Genomic DNA, 26,196 nt, shown 5'->3' on the forward strand with positions numbered 1-26,196 from the left:
GTCCATTGCTTAAGTGAGAACTTGATGACAACCTTGGTACTAGGAAAAAAACTACTTCACTAGATCCAAAAAGGGTCTCTGTCAAAAACTAAATTAATAAAAGGTATGGGCAGATGAATTGCTATGCTGCATGGCAGTGACAACATTTTAATACTAAAATTTAACAAAGTTGTCCTTGGTGAATAACTATGACAAGTCTGCGTAACCGGATGAATTACTACGACAAGTCTATTTAACCGTATGAGCAGAAGTGATTATAGTATTCGACATAAGACAATTTAAACAACCGAGACAGACATTGCATGATGAGACTGACACCTTTGTTTTGTCATCTTTCTCTGGTATTTACGGAAACAAAATTGGAAATTGCAAAATATAGTAGTGTAATTTGACAGAAAGAAAGTTTCAAAGTGGAGAAACGAAACAGCTTTTTCTCACAATGGTTTTAAGCATTGCCACTATAATTAGAATGCCATAAAAGAAAAAGAAAGTGCAAGGTGGAATGGGTAGATACCATTAAATGGTCATTGAACATCACCACCAGAACCAAGTCACTCACATTCCCTAATTTTATTGTGTTGAGGACCACCAGGTCCACCACCATATAAAGATGTTAACAAATGAGATGACTAAGGAAATTTTCTAGCTTTTTGACTCAAGCTCTGCGTGTTCTATGTTGCTCTTTAAGGTACTATGAAGTGCTTCAACAAGCACTCCATAACTCTGCCCTTTTCACCTTTGAAATACTCTCAAGAACTGCCACTGGTGAAATGTGCCCCATCACTGTCACCCTCTTCGACTCTAAATCTATACTGAATGATGTAACTCCTGAAATTGAAGGTTCAAAAACAATAGTAAAAAATATGTTAACTACAACCTCAAGTTAAAATATTTTTCATTTAGCTTAACCCCAAATTACTGATGAATAAATACCTTCCATCTTAGACAGATGTTTTTTCACCTTTACAGCACATCCTTGACAATGAATTGCAACCCGCATCACAACCACCTGCATTTAACACCTCAATGATAAAATTTCAAATATGATTGAGTACACGTGAAGTGTATAACATTGAGTTATCGTATGTCACATACAATCATAAAGAGATTTGAATATGAGATTCCATTATTCCGTTCAAAATTTATTGGTGAGTGTGACCATATGAGTCTAGGACACAAACCTTCCTCGTTGGAGAACTAGAAAGGAAAAAAAAAATAGGCTTTTTATATACAAGTGTTATTTTATGTAGAAGGGACAAAGCTTAACGACGTGGCCTCTGATAATACCATCAATATTCATGTGTATTGTTGCCTAATAAAATTCCCATTTGCATAAAAAGGACATAATCATTCTGCTTTGTCTGTGGAATATATGCATGGGACTGGGTCAAGTAATGTGCATGTGAGACATCTTGAAACCTCTGCAAATGACAAATATTAGGAGGACAAATAATGCAGATAATTTGTTTCCTTGCTGAATCCACCTTACACTAGTGGTTGGTATAGTATAGTCCTACATTTCTCTTAATATAACAAATAATCAATTAAAGGAAAAAAAAAATGGATCAGACTCTAGTGAGTTGTGTTGACCCCATAGCAACTGTAGCTGAAAAGCCATCAACACCAACATTTATGAATCACATCAGTCTACAATCCAAACTCTACCCTCATTTCATATATAGGTTCTTTATGATCATTGTTTGCTTTGTTGATCATCGTATATGAAGTTTTGTCCCACAAAGAAGATTGCTTCAATAACTTAAATTTAAAACTTTGAACTACTATATATACTATTTACTGCATTTCCCAGATAAATTGGTGTTGTGAAGACAGAAAACATGAAGTAGGGCAACATATGAAACTTCGTAAATTTTCAAGATAATAAATTCAATAAAAAAGGAAACCATGTTGCATCTGACGAAGTTGAGGAGAAAAGTAACTAACTAACCTGAAAGACATTATTATCTGTGTGTGTTTTGAGAAGGTCCTTTGGTTGATTTTTGGGTTGATCTTGATCCTGCATTCTAAGCTTGATCTTTGGAACTGGATTAGAGGTTGGAGGCTCAACAAGTTTGGAGTACTTGGCATAGTTGATCAACCTTGTATCATCAAGAAAAACAGTTCTTTGAAGCCTCTTTGGCACAACCACAGATCGAGGGTCACGAGTGCTCATGCACACAGCTGTTGAAGCCTGAGAGTGGCACATGAAACCTCTTCTCATTTTCCAGTCACTGTTCTTCAGGCTCATCACAACACAAAAGTTTACTACAACACTGATATGAATGAAGAGTAGAAGAATCTGTGAAGGTTTTGAAGGAAATAGAAAAATGGGGTGTAGTGTGCAACTATTATACTATTGCAATGCTAATGCTGGCTTTGTGAGTTGGAAAAGAACAGAAGAAAGACAGTGACACACATGGTGTCATTAGCTAACAATATAGGTTACTGTGGGTGTAGAAACAATTTTGGCAATTTATCTATTATGCATACACATAGGACGTACAAGGGTCCAAAAACATGTCCTTGTCATTGATTAATGCCAAGAAATTGACCATAACCTTCTTTTGCTATGAAGAAAAAAGACATCGAACAGAAGCAAGTTGATTCACTATGGTAAAAACTAGACAAAAACATAATGAACATGGGGTTTTGTGTTTACTTTGCCACAAAAAACAATACTTTGACTGCATAATCAAACCGGTTTTCAAAAGTTATAATAATGGATACTGATTACAACGTTTAACTATTTCTTCAGTTATTCACCTGCACTAACGTAAGAGAATATTAACAGCTTAATTAGCTCGAGAAAACTAGAAAAATATATCCTTTATGTATTCTGATGAAAAGTCGTCTCTAGAGCAATGTATTTTTGGTTGAAAGATCACACACTAATTTTTTTATTTTTTAAATAAGGATCGATTTTAGTTACTAAATATAATTAATTATAATATAATAATCAATTTGAATATTAATTATAAACTTAAAATTATTGATAAATAAAATAATTCTAAAAAATTATCAAAATTTTGACATTAATTTTAAATTAGTCTGAAAATTGATCTCTAAACTCATGTTTAATCACTAAAATTTGTCATTCTTTAAAAGTTTTACAGACGAAAGAAATTCAAAATTGAACCGGTCAAAATGAACTAACTGTGTAAAGGGATTGGATTATGAATTATTGTATAATTGAATATATTAAATTTATAGTAGTGGTTTAACGGTAATATTATTAATTGCGTTCAGCTGTCATAACCTAAGAATAAAAACAAGTATGGAAAAGTAACATACAACAATTATACAGCAGTAAAAGTCAACTAATTTAATTTTAATTAAAGATTTTATCTCAGTCATTTATTATTTTTAATTTGAAACGTTATATATATATATATATATATATATATATATATATATATATATATATATATATAAAAGCATTAAATTGCTTTTTAATGACTATGTGAGGGAAATATTTTAAAAAAATAAATATAAAACATGAAAATTCCATTGAAACTTTTTATTTATTTATTAACATTCAAATGCTAACCTGAAGAAACAAATATACCATTTTAATAGAATTTCAAGTATTTTAGATAAATTTTAGAAAATATCTTCTTATCTTTTTCTAGAGTGATGATTCTCATTTAAGGCAGACTATCCTTCATAAGAATTTTTTGTTTGAAATTTAAATTTTGAATTGGTGTTTCTACTCTTTTGTCCTTATTCTACTATTATCCACATCTTATTGTATATACCTTATTTATCATATACTATTTCTAAATACTAAATAATAGTAAAGTTAAATTGGTGAGAAGTAAAATTAAAAGTATACTCAAAAGTGGAAATTACATGACGATCTACGACCCTAATCGGAGGGAAGTTAGTTAGTTTTTAACTTTCACATATCAAGAAAAAGAAAATATATCATTTTCATAGTCTTATGTCTTTTTACCTTCTGTCATTTAATCATTTAATTGACCAGTTATTGTAACTTTTACTCCATTTGCAATTCAATTTCCTCAAAATTATACCCTCCACTATTTTGTTTAAGATAATCGGAATAACTTTTTTATGTATATCGAAAGGCATGAAGATATGAAAGCTAATAAATTTCAAAGGCATTCTTTTTCCTACTTGATGCCTTATTATTTTAGGTTTTTTGTTGGTTAGTTTGAGGGTGCAATTAATAATAATGGAGTACAGGAAGAAAAAGCCTTATACAATTGAATAATGAGACGACATTTAAGTTTTTTGGGCTTTTATTTTACACTGTAGCAGAAAACTAAATAAGGGGTGAAGTAAGAAGGTGCTAGGTTGCAATAGAAATTTCACAAATTCTTTTTCTTCACATGTCACTACCCCATTTCTCCTTCCCTTAACTCCATAAAATTCAAAACCAAGTCTCATCTGCCCCCCATTTTGAAGTTATCAACCTACAAGATAGTTAGAATAATAGTTGAAGACATTAATAGATACTCAGTTAGTAACTTCAATCATGTAATGATGAATGTAATGTGTAAGTTTAAAATATTCATATGATTTGAATTAAAATGATATTTTATACAATTGGATAATGAAAATTATACTTTTAACTTTTTTAATATATCTCACTTAAATTCTTAAATCTCTCTCACACAGATTATAAGTTCAAAATTTAATATAGCATATTGCATAGTAGATCTATGTTACATATAAATCTATTCTTTTGTTGTAGAGTAAATATGATTCTATCATTGCTATTTTTTCTTTTCAAATTTGTCCAAGGCATCAAATTCTTTATGTATATATAAAATTTTCACTTTTTAACTTTTTTGCAGTAGATTTTGTCATCTTTATTCACCCCGATGTTTGATTAGTTGTAATATGTTTATATTAAGGACAATGATATTATGATTCTCATTTTTTGACTCTCATCCTTTACTCCTTGATGTGATTTAATGTGAGCTATTGATTAATATACCACCATATTTTCTTTTGAAAGAATCAATGGTCTACACTATACCACGTTAGGAAGTAAAAGATGAGAGTAAAAAAATAAAAGTCAAAGTATAATTTTTCTTATATTAATTATTTTTTCTTGTCAATTATTGTTGTATTCATTCTCTTAAAATTATGAACTCATCATAATTAAATTATGTTTATACATATATATATATATATATATATATATATATTTAAATTTCAATCTCTAATATCTTTTTTAATGTTTGCTGATAGGTGGGTAATAATTGTTTTTGAAGCAAATGTTGAAGGTATTTTAAGAGGAACTATGATGAGAAATAAAAAACTTTGCCGACAGGTTATGTGACATAACTAATACTCTATATGTTTTATCAACTCTTATTAGTAAGAGACTATTTGTGTTTAACCATTATTGCACTTGAATTGTTGACTAACTAGATGTGGTATTCAACTTTGATACTTGTAGTTGAATGATAGTTTAGTGGACTAAGTTGAATTCATTAGTATATAACAATTCAGTTTGAACTTTGACATGATGCCCAAATTCCTCTTATCAACGAGTTTTTGCACAAATTAATTTTTTATATTATGACCTTTTTTTTAATTGAGATTGAGTTAGACTTAAAACCTATTTCTAAGAGATTCACATGAATCCAATTTTTCTTTTGCTACTCTTTGAAACAAGATTTTGGTAGTTATGTGATGAATTTGTAATATATATAGAGTAAGAACTAAAGGTGAAATGAATATTTATATTTTAAATTTGTAATAAATAATTTAAATTATAGTAAAAAGTAAATTTTAATGCAAGACTGATTTCTCTCTTTCCTTTCTGATGAGATAATAATACATATTCTAGCTAAAGTTCCTCGAATTTATTATTTGAATATGAAGTTAGTTTGTTGTGCTTAGAAGGCAACCCTTGTTAGCTCTAAGCTATTTAGTGTGAGAAAAGGTCTTGGAACCATGGAAGAGTGGCTCTACATTTTGACGAGAGTGAATGATGATAAGCTTTATGGTATGCCTTTGACCCTCTTTCTAGAAGACGACAAAGGTTGCCTCCAATGCCTAAAGTGGGGTTTGAAGATGAAACAAAGAAAGGTTTTATTTTCTTTCCCCTTCGGATGTGGAGCATAATGGGTTGAAGTATTATAATTGTTGATATCATTATGATCTGGCTGGGGACGAGAGATGCCTGGGAGGACTAAAACAAACTTAAAAAATGAGGTCTTTTATTTAAAATTTATTTTTTGAGCTTTTTTTTTTGTGCAAGATTATTTATTACGATGTCATAATTAATTTCATTTAACATTCATTACTTAATACATAATAAGGTTAATCCATTTAATCTTTCTTGAGACATTGTTGACCCACATATATTTTTTAATTCATTTTTCTTATCTATCTTCATAAATTTATCCATAACTCCTCTTTTTTTGAGTTTTTGAATAGTCTGATCCAAATTTTCCAGTTGAAATATCTATATATTTTTATATGAAATAAAAAAATTATAATATATAAAACACTACTAAAGATAAGTATATAAAACGAATGAGTTAAAAAAAATAAAACCCGATTCTGATTGTCGAGAAAGTAAACTTGATAGTAGACTTATAGTATCTTGAATTATGCTTCAACTAATCTATTATCCACCAAAAGACTAAACCTTAATCTAATTAATAATTTTGTAGGAAAATTACAATTCCTTGTCAAGATATATGAAAAAATTTCTTGAAACACATAAATTGAAAAGTACCCAAAAATAAAACTAGGCAAAAGAAACACATTTCAAATTCTAATACCACTAGTGTAGGAAGGCCTTTTGATAACGATTATTTTTGTTATTTTGCCCCAGTTCTAGAACCAAGGCATATTACGATGAGGCCAAAAAAAGTTAGCTTTTTGCCTCGGGTCTCAACTGAAGCAAAAACTTCATATTCTGTCTCGATTCTGCTGAGAACCGAGGTCATATGTGCCTCTCTGTATTTTCAACATTCCATCTTCTCCACTAGAAACCCTAGGCAACCATCGCCACATCCGAAACTCACCACCAAAGATCCGCAACCACCATAATCTTCTCTTTCACCGTAAGAGCAATTCGTAAATTACGCCACCACCATGGAACCTCCATGTTCTTCATACACGAAAACGTGAACATCACACTTGCATAAACGCGAACAAACATCAACAATCTACAACAAATCACAAACCCTAAATCGCACATCCTCCCCAAATTGTGAAACTACCTTTACCGCAAAGATAAGTTTCTTCATGATGTCGCCACCTACACGTCTTGTCACCATCAACGAAAGATTTTCATCCATGCACAACACCAATATGCCATGCATCTGCAACACAACAAACTCACGCCCACTTCGCGAGCCCCAAATCGTACTTTGCCAAGCCAGAACACGAATGAGCCAAACATCGAGTACTCACGATTGGCTCGAGCTCAACATCAGCAACAACAACAGATGTGAGTGGCTAAGAAGAGAAAACGCATGTACGAGGAAGAAGAAGAAAAAAAGTAATTTACGATTTTTGAACCCTAACGAACCTTATGGCCTCAGATCAATTTTTAACCGAGACAGAAAACAATTTTTGGCACCAGTTCAATTCCACCCGAGGCCAAATATCACTGCCCCAATGACATTTTTGAAATATTAGCCAACTTTTAGACTTTGGGTCTTTAAAACCAAGGCATATAACACCTTTTGGCACCGGTTTTATGAGAACTGAAGGAGAAAGATGTTTTCTTCTTTGGGTATATGTTGAATCGAGGCATAAAAGTTGGAAAAAATTGTAAAAATGTTACCGCGTCATTTTATGCTTCGGTTAAGTGATAACCGAGGCCTATAACGCAGGTTAAAATGGCAAAATTGAACTAGTGTACAACCAAAACAAAGTAAAAACAACAACACAAATAGAAAGAAAAAACATACTAACCATAAATGAGGATGAAAAAATTGGTACACACAGACAATATGAAAATATTAAGGAATGTAATATGATAAAACCTTAAAAAGAATAAAGATAACTAATCATTATCTTTTTTGTATAAAAATTATAATTTACTAAATAAAGGTTTTAACTCATCAATTATCATTTTTAGTACTAATAAAAGTTAACCGACACTTATAATAATTAATTAAATTTTATTCTTAAACACAAATTTATAATTAACTTAATAGAATTATATTAGTAATAAAATATTTTTTTAAGGCCTTCTTATTCTTAAACATAATTTTATAATTAATTTAAGAAAGGTATATTAGTAAAAAAAATTGAGGCATTTTTTCTTAAACATAATTTTATAATTAATTTAATAGAGAAATATTAGTAGTAAAAAAAACAAAATTTTGAGGCCTTTTTTGTCTGTAGACCTAAAACAAGTGCTTTACTTGTTTTACCTTTGAGCTTGTCTACTAGAATTGGATGCCATTTTGTCGTTGTTCCATAGGAGCCTTTGATGATAGTAGGAGGATTTTCAAGAGCTTCAACAATGAGATTTGTTTGACAGTATGATCCCATTAAAAACACCTGGGCCAAAGCTAGTTCAATGTCAATTGGTAGAACCTATTCCAAGACAATTATATTAAATAATAAGCTCTATGTCATTGGTGGGTTACAAGGGGTCATAGTGGACTAAGCCCTCTACAATCGGCAGAAGTGTATGACCCTCATACAAGTATGTGGTCCCAATTACCTAGCATGCCTTTTGCTAGAGCTCAAGTGTTGCCTACTGCCTTAGGAATGGCTTCATACATGGGAAGTTATTTGTCCCTTAAAGTTTGTATTGCTGATATGTTATATTTTTTCATATATGATATGGGTTATAGTCATAGGCATGTTTATGGATATTCACTACAAAAAAAAATATTTTTAACGTAGGTTTATTTTTACATTACCCAGGGTTAAAACCTCTACTAAGTTCTTTACCCGGGGTTTCGATTTCCCCCGCTAAACCATCCCTGGAGAATGTGTTAGCCGGGGTTTTTATGAACCCCAGGAAGCACCAATCAATAACGGAGGTTTTTTATCCTCTTGTATTTAACATAGGTTTTAAAACCTCAATTAAGTTTTGTGAGTTTAAAACCTCAATTAAGTACCATGAATTTTGAAACCTCCATAAAATACTATGGGTTTTAAAACCTCCATAAAATAACATAGGTTTTAGAACTCCCATAAAATACCATGGGTTTCAAAACCCCCTAAAATACCCTAGGCTTCAAAACCTCCGTAAAATACTATAGGTTTCAAGACCTCCGTAAAGTACCATAGATTTTTAAATTATTATTATTATATTTTTTTACTCATTTATCATTTATGTATTCATATATATTTTTTCAATCACAATTATTTACATTTATTCTATTTTTTTAATCTATATTTAATGAAATTATACATAAATAGATATAAACTCATCAAATTGATAAATTATTTATAGATGACTAAATGTATATCAAAGTATAACAAATATACGAATTCAAATTCAAATTCAAGTACAATATTAGTCAGCAAAAACTATCATGAAGTACTGTAAGGGTTCTCAAAACATAAAATGGTTCAATTAACTTCCACATTATATTATATTCTTCAACTATCACATATGATTTTCCTCATGTCCAGAACTTGTTGTATTAGTTGGCATACTTCCTTGATCAGAAACCTACAATATAAATGTGAATCATAATTACAAATGTAAACTCTGAAAAATAAAAGAACTTATGCAGTCTTAAACATTACCGGTGCAAGATTGAACATAGTCAACTCATGAGGCAATATTAACATCCTTAGCTCTCTCCATAAGGTAATATCTGCATAGTCATCAATCTAGCTTAGTAAATTTGAAGATATAAGATGGTTTACACAAGACAGAGTAGTGTGTTTATATTGGGATACATACCTACGTTTAAGAATCCTCCTTTGTTGAAACAAGTCTGTCACCATTTGATTTTCATTTGCATCATATCTGACTAAAACAACAGAAATCATAATAATTATAATCATGATTCAGAAAGAAACCTAAAGTAGAAAATAAGTTGAGAAGTTTTTTCATTTCATATACATGTTATACAAGTATAAAGAAAAATTAAAACAGAGTAATAATTTCTGGGAGATTAGCTTCCCAAAATATACCCTTTTGTTAGAGATGCCGTATAACACATGACATGTTTACCAACTACTTTCCTCGTGCCATTTCATGATAGAAATACATTGTAAAGGATAACATAAATTTAGTTCAGGTGGTGATGATAGGAACCATACAAAATTATAGTTAACATAAGCATATGTTTAATCACATCATTGAACTAGAAATCAAAATTCATAAGCTCAAAATCCAATACCACTCATAATTGGCCAGATAACTTTTTCTTTAGAAATATAAAGGGCAAGATCGTGAATCTCACGAAATCGCAATCCTGCCACCAATCCAACTCACATATATATATTTATTTATAAAGTAAATTAACAATTTCACTTAATAATTATGACTGAAAGGTTTAAAAGTTAAAATTAACAAAATCTTATTTAACATGAATAATTTTCAAAAAAATCAAAGGAGTTAACTAATTTTACTATCTATGAAAAATCACGAAAAGAAATATTCTTAAAATGAAAAATAAAATATAAATAAAATTATGATACTTGAATGACCTTAATTTTCTGTTATCATCCTTGTTTTTTCATTTCCCCCCACAGTTTCATTTCGAGTGAATGCTTTTGGTGCATTGAAGAGCTAGTGAACCCACTCTTGGCACGAGATCTCAACTGCTACACTCTGCCTCTTCCTCAAGTCCAGTAAATACCAAACCCTCAAAAACCAAATGCTAACAATCCACAAAAGAACCAACTACACTTTCTACTTCTGAATTGAAAATCAAAGTTCAAGACGTTATATATAGATGTAGTTACTCACATATGAGAAATATATCACACTTTGTCATTTGACTTTGCCATGGCTCGGCCACTTGTAATGATCCACCCTCTACCAACCATTTCACATATTGGCTACACTGTGATGACCCTTATGGTGTGTGCCATTGCATTGCTTATGTGTGCTTCTCATTCTCGCAAATGGCGGAAGTGGGCCTCTTGCTATGCCTTTGGAGAAGAACCTGTCATGTAATCTAAACCTAAATAAAGTTAACCAAATTGAATGAAACTATTTATTTGCATGGTGTGCATGTGTTTAAATAAAATCACAACACTATTGTCAAATCAAATGAATAACCTAGCATGAAGCCATTAATAACAATTATCCACAAAAAAACACTTTAAGAAATGAAAATAGGTTTTCTAGAAATTAACAAAACCTTATACAGCTTGGATAGGTTCAACCCAAGCTACAAACCCTATAAATCACTAGAAAGCATAGGTAAAGTATTTATCAATTCAAAATCATGATTATCATCTGGTGTTATGTCTTTGGCGTATGTGTCAAACAATTCCTTATCCTGAAAAGAAAAGAATGATACTAATGGATATAATTGTGTCAAACAATTCCAGAAATAGTGTATTGCATAAGATAAATGCAACAATGAATCAAGTATGATAAATGCAACTAGATATTAGTTAATGTAATGTAACAGATATACCTTCCATGCTTTTGCAACAAAGATCTGTGAACAAAATGAGTAGGATTAGCAATTAGGACCAAATCTACAGTTTGGCTCATGAGAGCATCAAAGACTTCTTGGGGAGTCTTCTTTAGTTAAGTCACAAGCCTCTTCAAGGTCTCTTCAATGTTTGACTCTGTCATGGCAGAGTTCTCATATGCAAAATCAAACTTATCAACAAATCATAAAGTCAATCATTTCTTTTATTTCATCATACACCACACACATATAAATACACTCAATTTTCTTCTACAATGTTTGACAGAAAAACCATAGATTATACATGTTATCTGGTCTAAGAGAATCTTAGTCTGAAATGTAGTAATGCTACCTAATTTTCTAGTCTTATAAAGAATTCTGCGAGGAGTCTGATACTCTACAAGGAGTCTTTACATGAGTGTTTATTAAAAAACCCTTGAGCACTTGGATATTATTTTCTTCTGTTTTCTTCTCATTATTTGCAACTGCTACTCTATTCATATGCAACCACACCCTCAACATCAATCCTCCTTCTTCAGCATTTTATAAATCTACAATATGCCCGAAGGAGGACATCTTCTATGGCACATCTAATGTTGATGAGTCCTTCAGTTACTATTCCGAAGAGCTTCATGGTTCTTATTTTGAATAGTGTTCAATGGTTAGACTTCCAATAAGAGATGCAGAGCTTGTACCTAACTCGAATGGAAGCCTCTTTGACTATGTATCAGCTGATATTCTGGTTAAAATAGATGTGTCTGGTGAGTGTTCTTCTTGTTACCGTCTTAGACGAGGCCAATGTCAACTTGACAGCCAAGGGAAGTTCTTATGTATACAAGGTACCTTGTTTATTGATGGAAATAATTTGTTTCAACTAGCTCCTAGGCTGATGATTTATCTCTCGTAATTCTGATGTGGAATGAAGAAACCTGATCTAAGTATATCTAACTGGTTAAGTAATGAAACAAGCACTTAAGGATCCAATATGAGTTCTCACTTTCTCATGAAGTTTAGTTATAAGAAATGGTTATTTAACCGATCCAAGTTACCACTTATTTCTACTTAAGGTTTTATTGTTATTTGTTTTTGTTTAATTCCTATTTTTTTTTCATGTTTTGCAGAGAAAACTAGTAGAAAGGTGAAGATAGTGGTAGCAGGTACAACTTTTTCAACCCCTGATTCTCTCTGCAGTGATTTATTTAACTTCGAACACAAAAGTACAACATTTTGTAAATTATTTGTCAATCTTGTATCATAGCAGGTTAAATATCTTCACTGGTTGATGGAGTTTTCCAATATAAGTTCATCTTATGAATATGATAAGTGATTAAATACAGAAAAAAGATGTAGATGTATGGTAACTTCCTATAACAAAAGTAAATAAATAAACAATCACCTGCAAACAATCTCATATGAAAATAAACAAAGCATCATGGATGGTATGTTTTTTTCTTATTTTAACTCCTTACTGTAATAAACCTATAGCTACATCAGTTGCTGGAGTATTGGGAATTTTGATGGTGTTGGCTTGCATCTTACGAAGATACTATTTCCACAAGAAGAACCCCATTTACATAATGATCGAGAACTTTCTGAAACAACATGGACACCTTTCAGCCAAAAGGTACCGTTATATATATATATATATATATATATATATATATATATATATATATATATATATATATATATATATATATAAATTGAAGCCATTAAGTAATTTTTTATTTAACAGGTAGGTTTCATACCAGTTTATAAGGTGATTGAAACTATTGAACTTATGCATTCATAATTTTGCTTCAGAGGAGTAATCACCTTTTGTTCTCGTTTCAAAAGGAAAAAGCAGAAAAACAACTCTTAACAAATATTACAAGTATCAACGCTCAACCAATCAACCAAAAACTCAATCCATGAGTGTAAATTAAAAATGAAATCCACAAGCAGATTATAAACTAAATCCAGAAGCAAGAAGCAAAACAATTCTACTACATAACAATTCCAGTTCAAAGTAATTAAAATCTGAGAATATTTATTCAATAAACTCACCTTACGAGACCGTCTTCATTAAATCACGAATCAATCTTTAGCTTGACCAACCTTTACTCGTTTTTCGTCTCTAAACCACAAGAGTTCTCTGTTTAGGTTAGTGTTCACAGAGGCTTTTTATTTACAATTAATCAATCGAGGGTTCTAGTAAAATGTTACCCAAAGTGTGATAATCTAACCTTACAACTCACCACCGGCACTGGGAACGAAGAATGGGGATGAGATGAGTGCTCTGTGCTGCTGGAAGTCGTGAGTTTTTCTTGGTGAGAGATGGAAAACGAAACTGAATGAGATGAAAATAAAAGCATGTGATGAAATCGAAAGAGTAATGACACGAAATTGAAAGCAAAGGAAAAATTGAAAGCAAGGAGAACAGTGGTGAGGCGCAATCGTTGATCGATAACAAAAGTGAAATCTAACCTTGAGCGAAGAGGAAGAAATCAGACAGAAGAACAGTTCGTATTCTTCCTGGGCACTATGATTTGAAATCAGAGAGAAGAAAATTTGTTGGAAGGCACGCGAATAGAGATGGCAAATAAACCCGTGCCCGTGGGTATCACCCGAACCCGTCTCCGTTTTGACGGGGAATCTCCGCTTTGACTGGGTATGGATATGGGTAATACCCGAAATTTTCAACTGGGGATGGGGATGGGGATATATATATATACCCGCCCAAATACCCGTCCCCGCTTAAATTACTAAACTATTTATAATTTATTAAATAATCTAAAAAATATATATAAATAAATAATATATTTACACATAAAATATAATATAATATAATATAATATAATATAGTATATATACATATAAATAAAATATACTTTTATATATATATATATATATATATATATATATATATATTTACACATATACATGTAAATAATATACATGTAATATAATATAATATAATATAATATAATATAATATAATATACATATAATATATATACATAATAATATAATATAATATATATAATATATACGTATAAAACAAATTAATCATTTAACTAGTGAGATCTTTTATAAACAAATTTATAACATGACAAATGTATAAAAATTTAAAAGAAATATATATATATATATATATAAGCATAAAATATCTACGCATATACATATAATATATATACATAATAATATAATATATATTATTATATTTATATTATTATATAATATAATATAATATATACTTAAAATAAATATATATCTATAAAAATATATATATATATATATATATATATATCCACACATATAATATATATACATAGTAATAATAATATAATATATAATATAATATAATATATATAAATAATTATATATATATATATATATAAACATAAGATATCCACACATATAATATATATATACATAATAATATAATATAATATATAATATAATATAATATAATATATATATATATATATATATATATATATATATATATATATAACATATTTCTCATTCTTTTTGTTTTTTGTTATACACTTTGTTTACTCTCTCAATTTGATATCCTATCATGGTGGAAAACAAATGAGTTAAAGTTTCCAACCCTTCAAGCAATTGCAAGGGATGTTTTAACTATTCCAATAACAACTGTAGCTTCTGAATCTGCTTTTAGTACTGGTGGTCAGATATTAACTTCTCACCATAGTCGACTTCATCATATTACTATAGAGGCTTTGATGTGTACAAGAAGTTGGATATGAAACTCAAACCATCTAGGTAAGTTACTCAAATTTATTAATATTTTTTGTTAGTATTTTTTGTGAATTCTCATCTAATATTCTACATTTGGTGTTTGTAGGTGTTAAAAAATTAAAAGGAAAAGATGTTCTCATGAGTGAAAATGAATCTGATGAAGAAGGTACATTATATTCTAGTAATTAAAATTTTCAATTTCAATTATTATATCATATCTAATTTTTCATTTTTTTCTATGTGTAGGTGGATCGAATGCAAATGAAACCACTGATCATTTGTAAAATTAATAAATATTTTGGTTATTATAAAATTTTAGTAATGTGTAATTTTTTAGCTTTTATATAATTATTTGAATTTTATTTAGTTGTTATTTGATACTTTAATTTGAGATTTATACTATTATAATATTTTTCTTAATATTTGACATCATGAAAATCAAAAAGAGTATGTTATTTTAATATTGAATATTTTGATAGTACCATGATTCCGTTGGTGTGATTTTTAAATTTTTTTTATAAAAAATATTTAATTGATATATGGAACAATAAAAAAATGGGTATGGGTATGGGTATAAGAAAATACCCGTTACGCGGTGGGGATGGGGATGGGTCAAAAGTTGTATACCCGTTGGGTTTGGGGATGGGGATGTGGATGAATTTTTATTATGGGGATAGGGATGGGATCATGATACCCGTACCCGCCCCGCCCCGTTGCCATCCCTACACGCGAAGATGATAGATGAGACGTGAGCCAAGTTGCTTCTCAGTTTTTGACTGAAAATAAAAAATAAATAAATTAGAAACTAAATTTTGCTGAGGTTTCTTGAAAAAATCCTGGAACTTAAGGAGGTTTCTAAAACCTCTGTTATGTTTATGTTTTAGTAGGGGTTATTACAACCCCAAATAATAAACCTCATAAGCATGTTTATGGATATTATTATGGTCATTGAGAGATTGTGGTTTTATATGATTATATGACATTAGTCTTACACATATAAGACCTTAGACACCATTTTTACACCAAAACCTTAAGGCAATGTTGTTATGGGTCTTTATTCTTATATAGTGTTTAACTTTATCTTTTCTATCCAATGTGGGACTTTTTTTTGACTCACACTTGGACTATTCCCAACAATTGCTGACCATTTTTTTCATTTTCTGTTGATGTTGGGTATGAAATATATGATCCAAATATAGATTCATGGCTTCAAATGCCAATCAGCATGGGTGAAGGTTGGCTTGCAAGGCAAGCTGGAACAAAATTGAGTGCTACCGTCAATGATGATCTATATGCACTTCATCCTTCAAATTCGCTTGACAGTGCAAAGATAAGGTATATGATTATGAAGGTGATACTTGGAAAGTTGCAGCAGTAGATTTTCCTATTCATGATTGCATTGATTCAGAATCTCCTTATCTCTTGGCTGGTTTACTTGGAAAACTTCATATAATTACTAAAGATGCTAATCACACTGTTACACTCTTTACATGCTAACATGCAACATGAACATGCTGGGTCAACTTTCTCTCAATCAATGATCTCTTCACCAAATAACTCAATCACTGAAGATGTTGAATCTTCTACACAAGGAGAATTTACGAAGGTTCTTGCAACTAGGAGTGACAGATTTGTTGACTTAGTTAATTATGAATCCCATAAAATTTGAATTTTATTTTGGGTAGACGTGGTTTACAGTCCTCTTGTGGCTATGGTTTCTGAGCGTAGACGGGGTAACATCACCGCTTTGTAGCGTTTGGCCACTTGTGATACTTTTAACGAGAGAAGTTGGCAGTAGAAACAAACACATATAGGATGTCAAAAAAATCTGTATGTGCAATAATCCGCACATAAAATTTATAATGTGTAAGAAATGGATATTGTAAATAGGTATTTGCAGGTAATAGGAGTAAGGATATTTTTAATACCAGCATGTAATGGGGTGGATATGAGTATCATAGTACCCATACCCGTGGATTCCTGTATCCGTTATATTTTAATATAAATTAAAAAAATTAAAAAAACATGATTAAAACATTTACACATTGAAATTGAATGGTTATTTATTATCAATTGGTTTTAAAAAATCTCTATTTCTTTGTAAACTGTCATCCAATACTATTTAAATGGATTATCTGCACTTTGTTTAAAATTGATAAATGTTATGCATTGTATTTTTATTTAAATTTACGGTTAAAATATATTATTAAATATTAAATTTTTCTTTTGTAAACATCTGCGAGTACACGTGGATGTCAAAAAATATATAGATACCCGTATAACGAAAACCCACATAGATATGAGTACGAATATGAAATAAATGTTTATTCATTGGATAGGGTATAGGGGAGCTACCACCCATATCTTATTCACCTGACATCCCTAAACACACCCCTTATACAGGCTGTTAATGTGATTCATAGTTTCATTTATTGTTATCTATTGGACTTGGTTTTTACTATTCACCTTTTTGAATGAAAACACACATACGTTACCGACCAATTTAATATCTTTGCAAATAAAATTGAAGGGAAAGGCAAGAACGAAAACCAATTCGAAGTTTAACGAAGGAGAAAGAGAAATTTCGCTGGTTAGAAACAACTTTATATCCATTGATTAATGATATAAGATGAGGAGCTTTAGGAAAAAAAGGGAAGAAAATAAATTTGTATTTATAATAAGAAGCATTTGAATTATTATACTAAATGAGTTATTTACTGAAAAATAGTATATTTAGAGAGTTTGTTAAATACTCTATTAGGTTCTCATATTTCTATAAAAAATCAGTAGGGTAATATGAGATACAATGAGAGAGAGAAAATAGTAGAGAAAACAACCTAGACCCTGCTACTAATAGGTATAACTCAACATACAACTTTTTGATAAAGTCTATTCTAAGCTTATTTTGAGTTTATTCTAATATCATCAAAGGGTTTCTTATGCACTCTTCACCACTGCGTGATACACTAATTATTTGGTGCATTAAACCAACATTTACTTTGTCTCTTCCTTTGATATAAGCTTCTTTCACTGTTAACAAGTTTCTCTGTATCCAAAAATCATCTTGGCCCTGACAGTTCATCTGGGGTAATATTTGAAGATGAGTCTAATAATGGCCAATAAGCATGGTGGAGCCTAGAGGGATCAAAATTTTGTTGGATTATATCCTCTTTCTGCCACCATTTTTCCCATTTTTCTGCCAAACCTTCACCCTCTAGCATTCTTACCACCTCAGACATCTTTGGTCTTTCGAAAGGGGAGCTTTGTGTGCATAGCAAGGCCACTTGGATTAACTCTTCCACTTCCTCCTCCTCATAATTTCCATCCAAATCTCCATCCACCAGTGTCTCCAACCTCTTCTCTTTCAAAAGTGCTTTCACCTGGGACAAAATTAATGTCATTTTCCAACAAAAACCATTAACCATTGGTGTTAATTTCAGTGCATAGCTAATGCAACAACAACAAACTAAACAGCTACTAGGAAGATGAGCCTCTAGAATCTGAAACAGAAAAAGGAATACAAAGCAATTCTGTATTTTGTTTCAAAGCAAAGGTAGTTTTACAACAAAACAAAAACCAGAAGAAGCAACAAAGAGAGGTTTCAAAACATCAACCAATATATAGAAAGAATAAACGATAGTGGAACAAGAAGTACAAATACCATAGTTTTTTGCAAACAAAATACCTACCCAATCGAGCAACATGACATCATCATCATTGGCAAGACGTGCTAAATCAAAAGCCCTCTGTCCAGTTATTAGTTCAAGAAGCATCACACCATATCCAAAAACATCAGTCTTCTCTGAAGATTTCCCAGTTGAGAGGTACTCAGGTGCAATGTGGCCTATAGTACCACGTACCGCAGTAGTAACATGAGTATCTTTGTAATCCATAAGCTTTGCTAAACCAAAATCTCCAACAACTGCTTCAAAGTCCTCATCCAACAATATGTTTGCAGCTTTCACATCACGATGAATAATCTTTGGATCACAATGATCATGCAAATATGCAAGTCCCCTTGCAGCTCCTAGAGCAATACCCTTCCGTTTAGACCATTCAAGTGCTGCTTGTGCTTCTGGACGATCTACATAAATACAATATATATATATATATATATATATATATATATATATATATATATGCATAAAAACATTCTTAATTTGAAAGCATATTGAAATTGTAGTAAGGGTACCTCGTAAACATGAAGCTACACTTCCATTAACCATGAAAGGATACACAAGCAAACGTTCAGTAGGTGTCATGCAAAAACCATGCAGGCGAAGCAAATTTCGATGCACAGCCATGCTGATCATTTCCACTTCTGTTTGAAATTGCATCTCCCCACCCTGTGTTCGTTCCTCTTTAAGTCTTTTCACTGCTACAAGATCTCCATTTGTTAAGCGTCCTTTATAAACCTTGCCAAATCCACCTCTACCAAGAATGTTTTTGTTGTTAAAGGAATCTGTTGCAACTTGAAGTTCACGCAGTGAAAACCTTCTAAGCTGACCAAGGTGAACTTCAGGATCTTCCTCAGCTGCCAGTGAAGAACACAAGAAAAAATAAATAAAAATCAGTCATTTATGCAGCTTTGATCAGTAAGTAAAACATCTTTTCTTTTAACCAACGAACCTGCAACATCAAAGAAAAAGTCATGTGGTTTCCTTCTTTTACAATAAACAAGTGTAATCACAGGAGCTGCAAACAACAGTGCAGCACCCACAGCAACTCCTCCAGCAATGATTCCAATAACACGATTACTGTTACCTACATTGATTAACAGAATTAAATGGGAAACTACAACTCAGTTCCAAAACTTTGCTTCTTCCCGTAGAATAGTATAGGAAAAAGTTCAATATTATTATTAATCCCGTTTTTTTCTATCTAGAATAAACCCTCTGCTGATTCAGCAGAAGATAAGTTCATCAGCACATACACCTTAAGCATGCAGAGGTTATGCTTAAGGTATTTACACCATCAAAGATCACTGTTTAGTAACACTAGGTTTGTCTTTCCAAAAAAGTTAAAACTTGTCAGAATGAAAAAATTCTGTGGCAAAAATCATTTAAAATTACAGAATAAGCATTTTGAAAATACCATAAACCTATCAATGGTCAAAAGGGTGAAGGAAATATTTGATGTTGGAATGGAATGGAATGGGTGCATCATGTTAAAGAAACGTAAATGAATACTACCAGAATAACTCAGAAGGCATTTTTATGAGTTATATATATTTTCACCTTAAATTTTTATGTCAGGTTATTCTTTAAAAAATTAAATTCATTACTAACCACAAAACATATACCAACAAACCTGAAGGACTTGGTGGTGGTTCGGCAGTTGGTGGAGATTGAATGGTTACATTTTTCAATAGTGGATTACCCCTAAAACTGTAATGACAGATAAATGGGTGAATAAAATTTTGATATCTCATCCCTGATAATATTATAGTAAACTAATAGTAATAGTGTGGTTCTTTCAGTGTGCTTATGGAAACAGAAATTTAAATTGTACCAACCTGATGGGAGTGAAATATGAAAAAGAACCATTGGTTGGGACATCTCCTGTTAAGTTGTTGATCGATAAATCACTAGATTCAATAACCATGTGTCAGGTAACACACAAAATAACACAGTGCTAGGATAGCAATATAGACATAGGAGTAAAACTCACAGCACTTGCAATTTATCGACATTGGTCAGACTCACAGGAATTTTTCCTGACAAGCTATTATTGTTGAGACGCCTGATTCAGGGAGCAGATCCATTTAGATTTCCAGATAATAAACTAACAACATAAGAGTAACGAATGACTTGATTTTATCTTGTATAAGAATCTATGTCATGTGATTATGCAGAGTCATTTTTCTCTGTAGCAAGAGGATGTGTTGGAACTCAAATGTGATTGAGGAATATGTAGGAATATAAAACTTATGAATGCGAAAAAGGAAGAAACAGAATTGAAACTGATTTACATAAGCTTTGCAGATTAAAGATATGAGATCAAGGAAAGCATTTCATACAGGAAACGTAATTTTTTAAGGTTGGCTAATTCGTCTGGAATGAGACCAGTAATTTTGTTCGAGTAAAGATCCAAGCTCACCAAGTTTGTCAAACTCCCAAGCTCAATTGGAATTTTCCCAGTTATATTATTACTATAAAGTTCCCTGTCAAAAGAAAGATATTCAGATTTGGGCAGAGAAAAATCTAGTGAATAACTAAAAGTTGCATAAATAATCTGAATCAATGCTATGCCAGGTTAGAATATATAATAAAATTTAATATGATAAAAATATGTGTGCTATGCAAACACATAAATCATCTTGAAGTCAAATAGTATCCTTTCACATCATCTATAGATGAAAGATGTTCTACTTTAACTGTAGATAATATAGCATTTGATTGATGTATAGCTTTCTAACTGATAGCACAACTACAAAGAATAAAGATATCCAAGAAAGAGATCTTTAATCAAGATGAACACCAACCTTCTATTATTAGCTCTATCTTTAGTCTTATATATCTTTACTCCATGCAACAGAAGCTAAATTAGGTTTAGTACATTCCATAACATACTTAAGATTGTCGACTACTCTAGTATAAGGAATATGATTCACACTTCATCACTCCCATCATTTGTAGGAAAGGTCTGAAGCTAAAAATGTGCAGAAAAAAGTGTAGAAACATTTCAACTTTCAAGAAAATTTTCAGCATATTACTTTTTTGATAAGAAGACTCTTCATGCTTGACTGCCTCTGTGAGTCTTCAAACCAAGAATTTTCATAGTTGAATCCGGTTCTTTCATTTCAAAACATATAATTAACATAAAGTAACAAGCATATAAAGAACTGTCAGGAATTTTCTGAATGATAGTTATCACATTGACTTTTAGAATAATCTTGCTTAAAATCACATCTGATTCAGCCATCAATATCATATCCATTTCTTAACTTACAAGTATTGCAAATTTGATAGTTGACCAAGCTGTGCAGCGAGCTCACCCGAAAGGTTTGCATTTCCAAGATCACTACCCAACAAAAGAAAAGTGGTTTTTCACTGTATGAACACTCTGTTACAAGCCAAATAATTTGAGGACCTATGATAAATTTCACAAAACTACAAGTAAAAATAACAGATATCTTACACACGGATCACGCTATTGTCATTATTGCAAGTAACATGAAACCATGTGCAAGGATTGACAAGGGTAGAATCCCAACTTTGAAGAACATTGTTAGGATCAATCATATTGCCTTTCAATGCAGACAGGGCATCACCTGTCATAGAAGTAATTTTCAAGTTCAATTAAACACACTTCATATATTGAATAGACAGGAGTAGAAAAATAAAAATGGTGTGGAAAGAGTAAAAGAAAAAAAGTAAAAATTCACCTTCTTGGTTTCCAGAAACCTTGACCATGAAGTCAAGAACCAAAAATGCAGAAAGAAGAAAGAAACACCTGAAAGATGAAATCACTTGCTTCTTCATGTTGCCCCTTCTCTTCACTCATGCACATGCACTTGAATATCCCTCATAAAGAGCCCCTCTTAAGGGCTAATTGATCTCCGTTATACCCTTCTAGCCCATAAGCGAATTGACCAAAAGAAATCTGAGTCAACTCAGAGTTACACCACCACTAAATTTTCCAACTTCTCCTTTTCTTCTGTCACTTCTCACAATGGAGCTTGCTAGAATAGAATCTCATGTGAAGGTCATCAATTTGAAATAAAAAAGCTAAAGGTAGCAACAACTTCAAATAAGAAAGAGTGAGTGATTATGGAGCTAGAATAAGTTGGGATATGGAGGCAAGTCAATGAATGTTGCATTTTCTGGCCGAGAAAGTTCTTCTTTTTGTTATTCTTTTCTTAATTTCATGAAAATTGTGATGAGAAAATGAGTTCCAGATGAAAATGACATTGATGGAGAGAAAATATTGCAGGTGTTAGAAGTTTGAATAGAGAAGTATGAAGAAAGGGTCAAAGACGCGCCCTTGGAGACTTAGGATGGTCCCCACGACACTGCCCTGAGCATACGAAGATGTTTGTGCATAATTAATTGCCACATTTTGTTTTCCTCTGTTTATTTATTTGTGGTCATAAACGGAGTCAATGTAAGCTGTTGCTTAATACACTTATCAGCTAATTCAGACTTCTTTTACTTTGACTTTGACTCTCTTTACTGTATTTTTTTATCATTATTATTTTGACTTAGGCTTTGTAGGTTGATGAGGTTAAATTATCCTTTCAATGCAACCTATATGCCTCGAGTAAAAATATAATTTTTAATGAATTTTACTTTTAAATTAGAAGACACTCTCCCTAATTCAATAATTTTAGAAAATTGAAGCAGATTATATTTGAATTATTTATAATTAATTTTTCTTTATTTTATTAAATAATTTATTTAAATAAAATAATTTAAATATCTTATATTTTAATTTCTTATTTAGATAATGTAGTTGAACTTTTCTTATAAGATAAAATTTTATTTTAAAATTATTTATTTTAATATATATAATTTAAAAAAAATATTAGTCAACTTTAAATATTTTAGTAATATTCGGTAATTCAATTTTAAATATTGAATAATTAAATTTTTAAAATTAAATAATTTAAAAAAACAAATAAGAGATAATATTTTAAGAACCTAGAAAATAATTTAAGAGTAGTAGTAATTTTAAAGAAGACAATCAATTATTTTATTAATAAAAAGTCAAATTATAAATAGAAATTTTATTAATTGATTTTTCATTTTATAAACATTACGATCTTTGTAAAATTCTTTTCCAAAACTTTCCTTTACCTTCTTTCTAAACTTCTGAATCCACGTTCTCTTTAAACTTTTGACTCCACTTCTTATCTCTCTGATGAAACTAAGAGGGAAGTAACAATAGAGAACTTTACACATTTGACTAATCATAATTAAATATAGGACAAGTTCACTAGTTTTCTATTCTAGAGTCGTTTTAGAGTTTGAGGTACATGTGGCTATATAATCTATGATGTGTCTCAAAATAGTTCAAAGTAAATCTATGTGTAGTTGTGATCATGTTGATGTGCTCAATTATGTGATTTGATGTCTATGTAAGTAGTTAGAACATTTTGTGAGGAGTTACAAATAGGAATAGTGCAAGTTTCGGGGAGTTTAGTGGGGCTTTTATTCTGGGTAAGGGAAGCTTTTTATTTCTATAATTGTTTTAGTTTTGATGAATTTGAATTGGTCTAATTGATTATCATTTAGTTGGTTTTATGAATTATTGATGCAAATGACTTGTTAGGACTGATAAAATGTTTGTGGAATCTTTATGATAATTGTCAAATTATTTGTTAGCGTTTGATTTGGTTTTGTGATGCAAATTGGTCTAGTAAAACCCTAAATTTGAGTATAATGCATCAAATTGATAATTTGGTACTATCTGAGGAAAGTTTTAACTAAATTAGATTCATTTTTATGCTAGAAAAATGGTAAAATATCTCAGATAGACTCAAGTGATCAATCTGATACACATGTTAAATTATGAGCTTTTGCTTTAGCGTTGGGCGGAAACTCAATACCATTAGACGTTATAGGAGAAAAATGATTAAAGTGAGCTCCAAATAAAGTTTTAGGCATTATATAGGTATTGTTGGTCGCTACTTGAAATTTTAATTATAGAGAGCTTTAGGGGCCTGAGCATTAGGTGTTAGGCAGACGAGAATATTGGTATGATGGGCATGATTTGAAATTTCGATTCTAGGGAGCCCTCAAACTTGTTTGTGTTAGGTGCACCTTTATTCTGTTGGGTGGACTATCGCTTGTGGAATGACTCACTAGGCGAGAAAAAGGTGGCTCTGAGTAAAAACTGGTTTTGGGTCTTCAAAAAAGTTTCTTAACTGATGAAAATGGAGATGTGAGAAATTTGTGGTGATGGTGTTTGTTAGGTTGAATAGAGTCTGGGTTTGAATGCCAAAAATCTTATGGGAAATGAGATATAAAGATTTTATGATTGTGTGAATTATATGAATATGGTGATTTCTAAGGAGAAGTGTCATAATGTATAGTGTAGTGTATACATTGGTGTAAGGATTCTAGCATGAAGTCATCTTAACTTTACTAAACTCAGACTCTTATAGAGAATGAGGTTTAGGTGGTGAGAGTTGAAGGATGTTCATTGCCTGTGAAATCAATATGAAATAGTGTCGTGACCTAAAGGATTTATAAGAATTAACCTTGTCATGGTAGATTTGGGCCAAGTGAGTCACAACGATTATTTTGCTTGAATCCACTATAGATAAAGATCATGACAGGTTCAAGACTTTACATGCGCACCAACACTCTATGTATACGTCTTTAGAACTAAAGTCTTATAGGTTGATTTATGTGTGATGTTGAATGATGAGTTGAATGAAATGTCTATTTGAAACATGAATTATATGATATGAAATCTATACTAGAACTTTATAAAAATAAATAAGCTTACCCTTGTGTTTTGTATGTGGGTTATTATCCACCTTCTATGATCATGTGATTCATGTGAGCAGAGGCTAGTACATGAGACAATGAAGCTTAGTAGTAAAGTTTATGAGAAGATATGAAAGTGGTGTTATGATTTGGATGTTACACACACAAACACACACATACATACACACGTGTGCGCACGCGCGCACACACACACATAAAATAATCCAATAATAATATTTTGAACTTCCTTTCTTTTGAAGACCTATTACAATTTAGGGGACTCTAAATGTACTCTTTATGTATAGTTTTGGGATGTTCTAAATTGCCTTATATTATCTATGTAATAGTTTGATTAATATCTTTTATGGATTAATCTAGTCATTACAAATACCCTTATATATTAATATTGATTGATTTCATAAAAGAAATATAATATTATTTACTACTTACTTTATT

General features: G+C 31.0%; 2 protein-coding genes, 1 long non-coding RNA gene and 1 pseudogene across 16 annotated transcripts; 1 reads left to right on the top strand and 3 right to left on the bottom strand.

Moving 5' to 3' along the window:
• Positions 1-428: 428 nt before the first annotated feature.
• Positions 429-2,434, bottom strand: LOC114179324 (uncharacterized). Its single transcript, XM_028065625.2, has 3 exons — positions 1,949-2,434; positions 934-1,009; positions 429-828 (listed from the first exon to the last, which is right to left on the bottom strand). The coding sequence occupies exons 1-3, from the start codon at positions 2,246-2,248 to the stop codon at positions 704-706; spliced, it is 501 nt and encodes a 166-aa protein (XP_027921426.1). The 5' UTR covers positions 2,249-2,434; the 3' UTR covers positions 429-703.
• Positions 2,435-5,203: 2,769 nt separating this feature from the next.
• On the top strand, positions 5,204-16,973 carry LOC114175040 (F-box/kelch-repeat protein At1g22040-like; annotated as a pseudogene).
• LOC146887480 (uncharacterized) lies at positions 9,379-14,182 on the bottom strand. 13 transcript variants are annotated; one of them, XR_014994039.1, is made up of 8 exons: positions 14,028-14,182; positions 13,799-13,890; positions 13,608-13,677; positions 11,562-11,734; positions 10,883-11,093; positions 9,869-9,938; positions 9,709-9,779; positions 9,379-9,631 (listed from the first exon to the last, which is right to left on the bottom strand). It is a non-coding gene; the product is annotated as an uncharacterized LOC146887480 (long non-coding RNA). The 13 variants fall into 13 exon arrangements; XR_014994038.1 differs by having other exon boundaries at positions 11,562-11,752; XR_014994033.1 differs by having other exon boundaries at positions 10,883-11,420; positions 11,562-11,585; positions 13,787-13,890.
• Positions 16,974-18,029: 1,056 nt separating the features above from the next.
• On the bottom strand, positions 18,030-23,234 carry LOC114176320 (BRASSINOSTEROID INSENSITIVE 1-associated receptor kinase 1-like). 2 transcript variants are annotated; one of them, XM_028061327.2, is made up of 11 exons: positions 22,692-23,234; positions 22,445-22,577; positions 22,256-22,327; positions 21,324-21,467; positions 20,975-21,046; positions 20,820-20,891; positions 20,615-20,691; positions 19,934-20,068; positions 19,497-19,838; positions 18,994-19,388; positions 18,030-18,684 (listed from the first exon to the last, which is right to left on the bottom strand). In XM_028061327.2, exons 1-11 carry the CDS (start codon positions 22,786-22,788, stop codon positions 18,364-18,366), a joined length of 1,860 nt encoding a protein of 619 aa, XP_027917128.1. In that variant the 5' UTR covers positions 22,789-23,234; the 3' UTR covers positions 18,030-18,363. The 2 variants fall into 2 exon arrangements, with proteins under 2 accessions (XP_027917128.1, XP_027917130.1); XM_028061329.2 differs by having other exon boundaries at positions 22,760-23,233.
• Between the last annotated feature and the right edge of the window lie 2,962 nt (positions 23,235-26,196).

This window comes from Vigna unguiculata, chromosome 3 (genome assembly GCF_037176805.1).
Source record: "Vigna unguiculata cultivar grain cowpea cultivar isolate G323 ecotype 2 chromosome 3, ASM3717680v1, whole genome shotgun sequence".
Classification (NCBI taxonomy): domain Eukaryota; kingdom Viridiplantae; phylum Streptophyta; class Magnoliopsida; order Fabales; family Fabaceae; genus Vigna; species Vigna unguiculata.

Bases quoted from the DNA above. Each gene is read 5' to 3' on its own strand.
- LOC114179324 (XM_028065625.2), bottom strand. From the start codon at position 2,248: ATGAGCCTGAAGAACAGTGACTGGAAAATGAGAAGAGGTTTCATGTGC. The intron at 1,010-1,948 runs GTTAGTTAGTTA...TGTTAAATGCAG, and splicing joins CAGATAATAATGTCTTTCAG to GTGGTTGTGATGCGGGTTGC. The intron at 829-933 runs GTATTTATTCAT...CTTCAATTTCAG, and splicing joins ACATCTGTCTAAGATGGAAG to GAGTTACATCATTCAGTATA.
- LOC114176320 (XM_028061327.2), bottom strand. From the start codon at position 22,788: ATGAAGAAGCAAGTGATTTCATCTTTCAGGTGTTTCTTTCTTCTTTCT. The intron at 22,578-22,691 runs GTGAATTTTTAC...CTTCTATGACAG, and splicing joins GGTTTCTGGAAACCAAGAAG to GTGATGCCCTGTCTGCATTG. The intron at 20,692-20,819 runs GTTGGTACAATT...CTGTCATTACAG, and splicing joins TCATATTTCACTCCCATCAG to TTTTAGGGGTAATCCACTAT.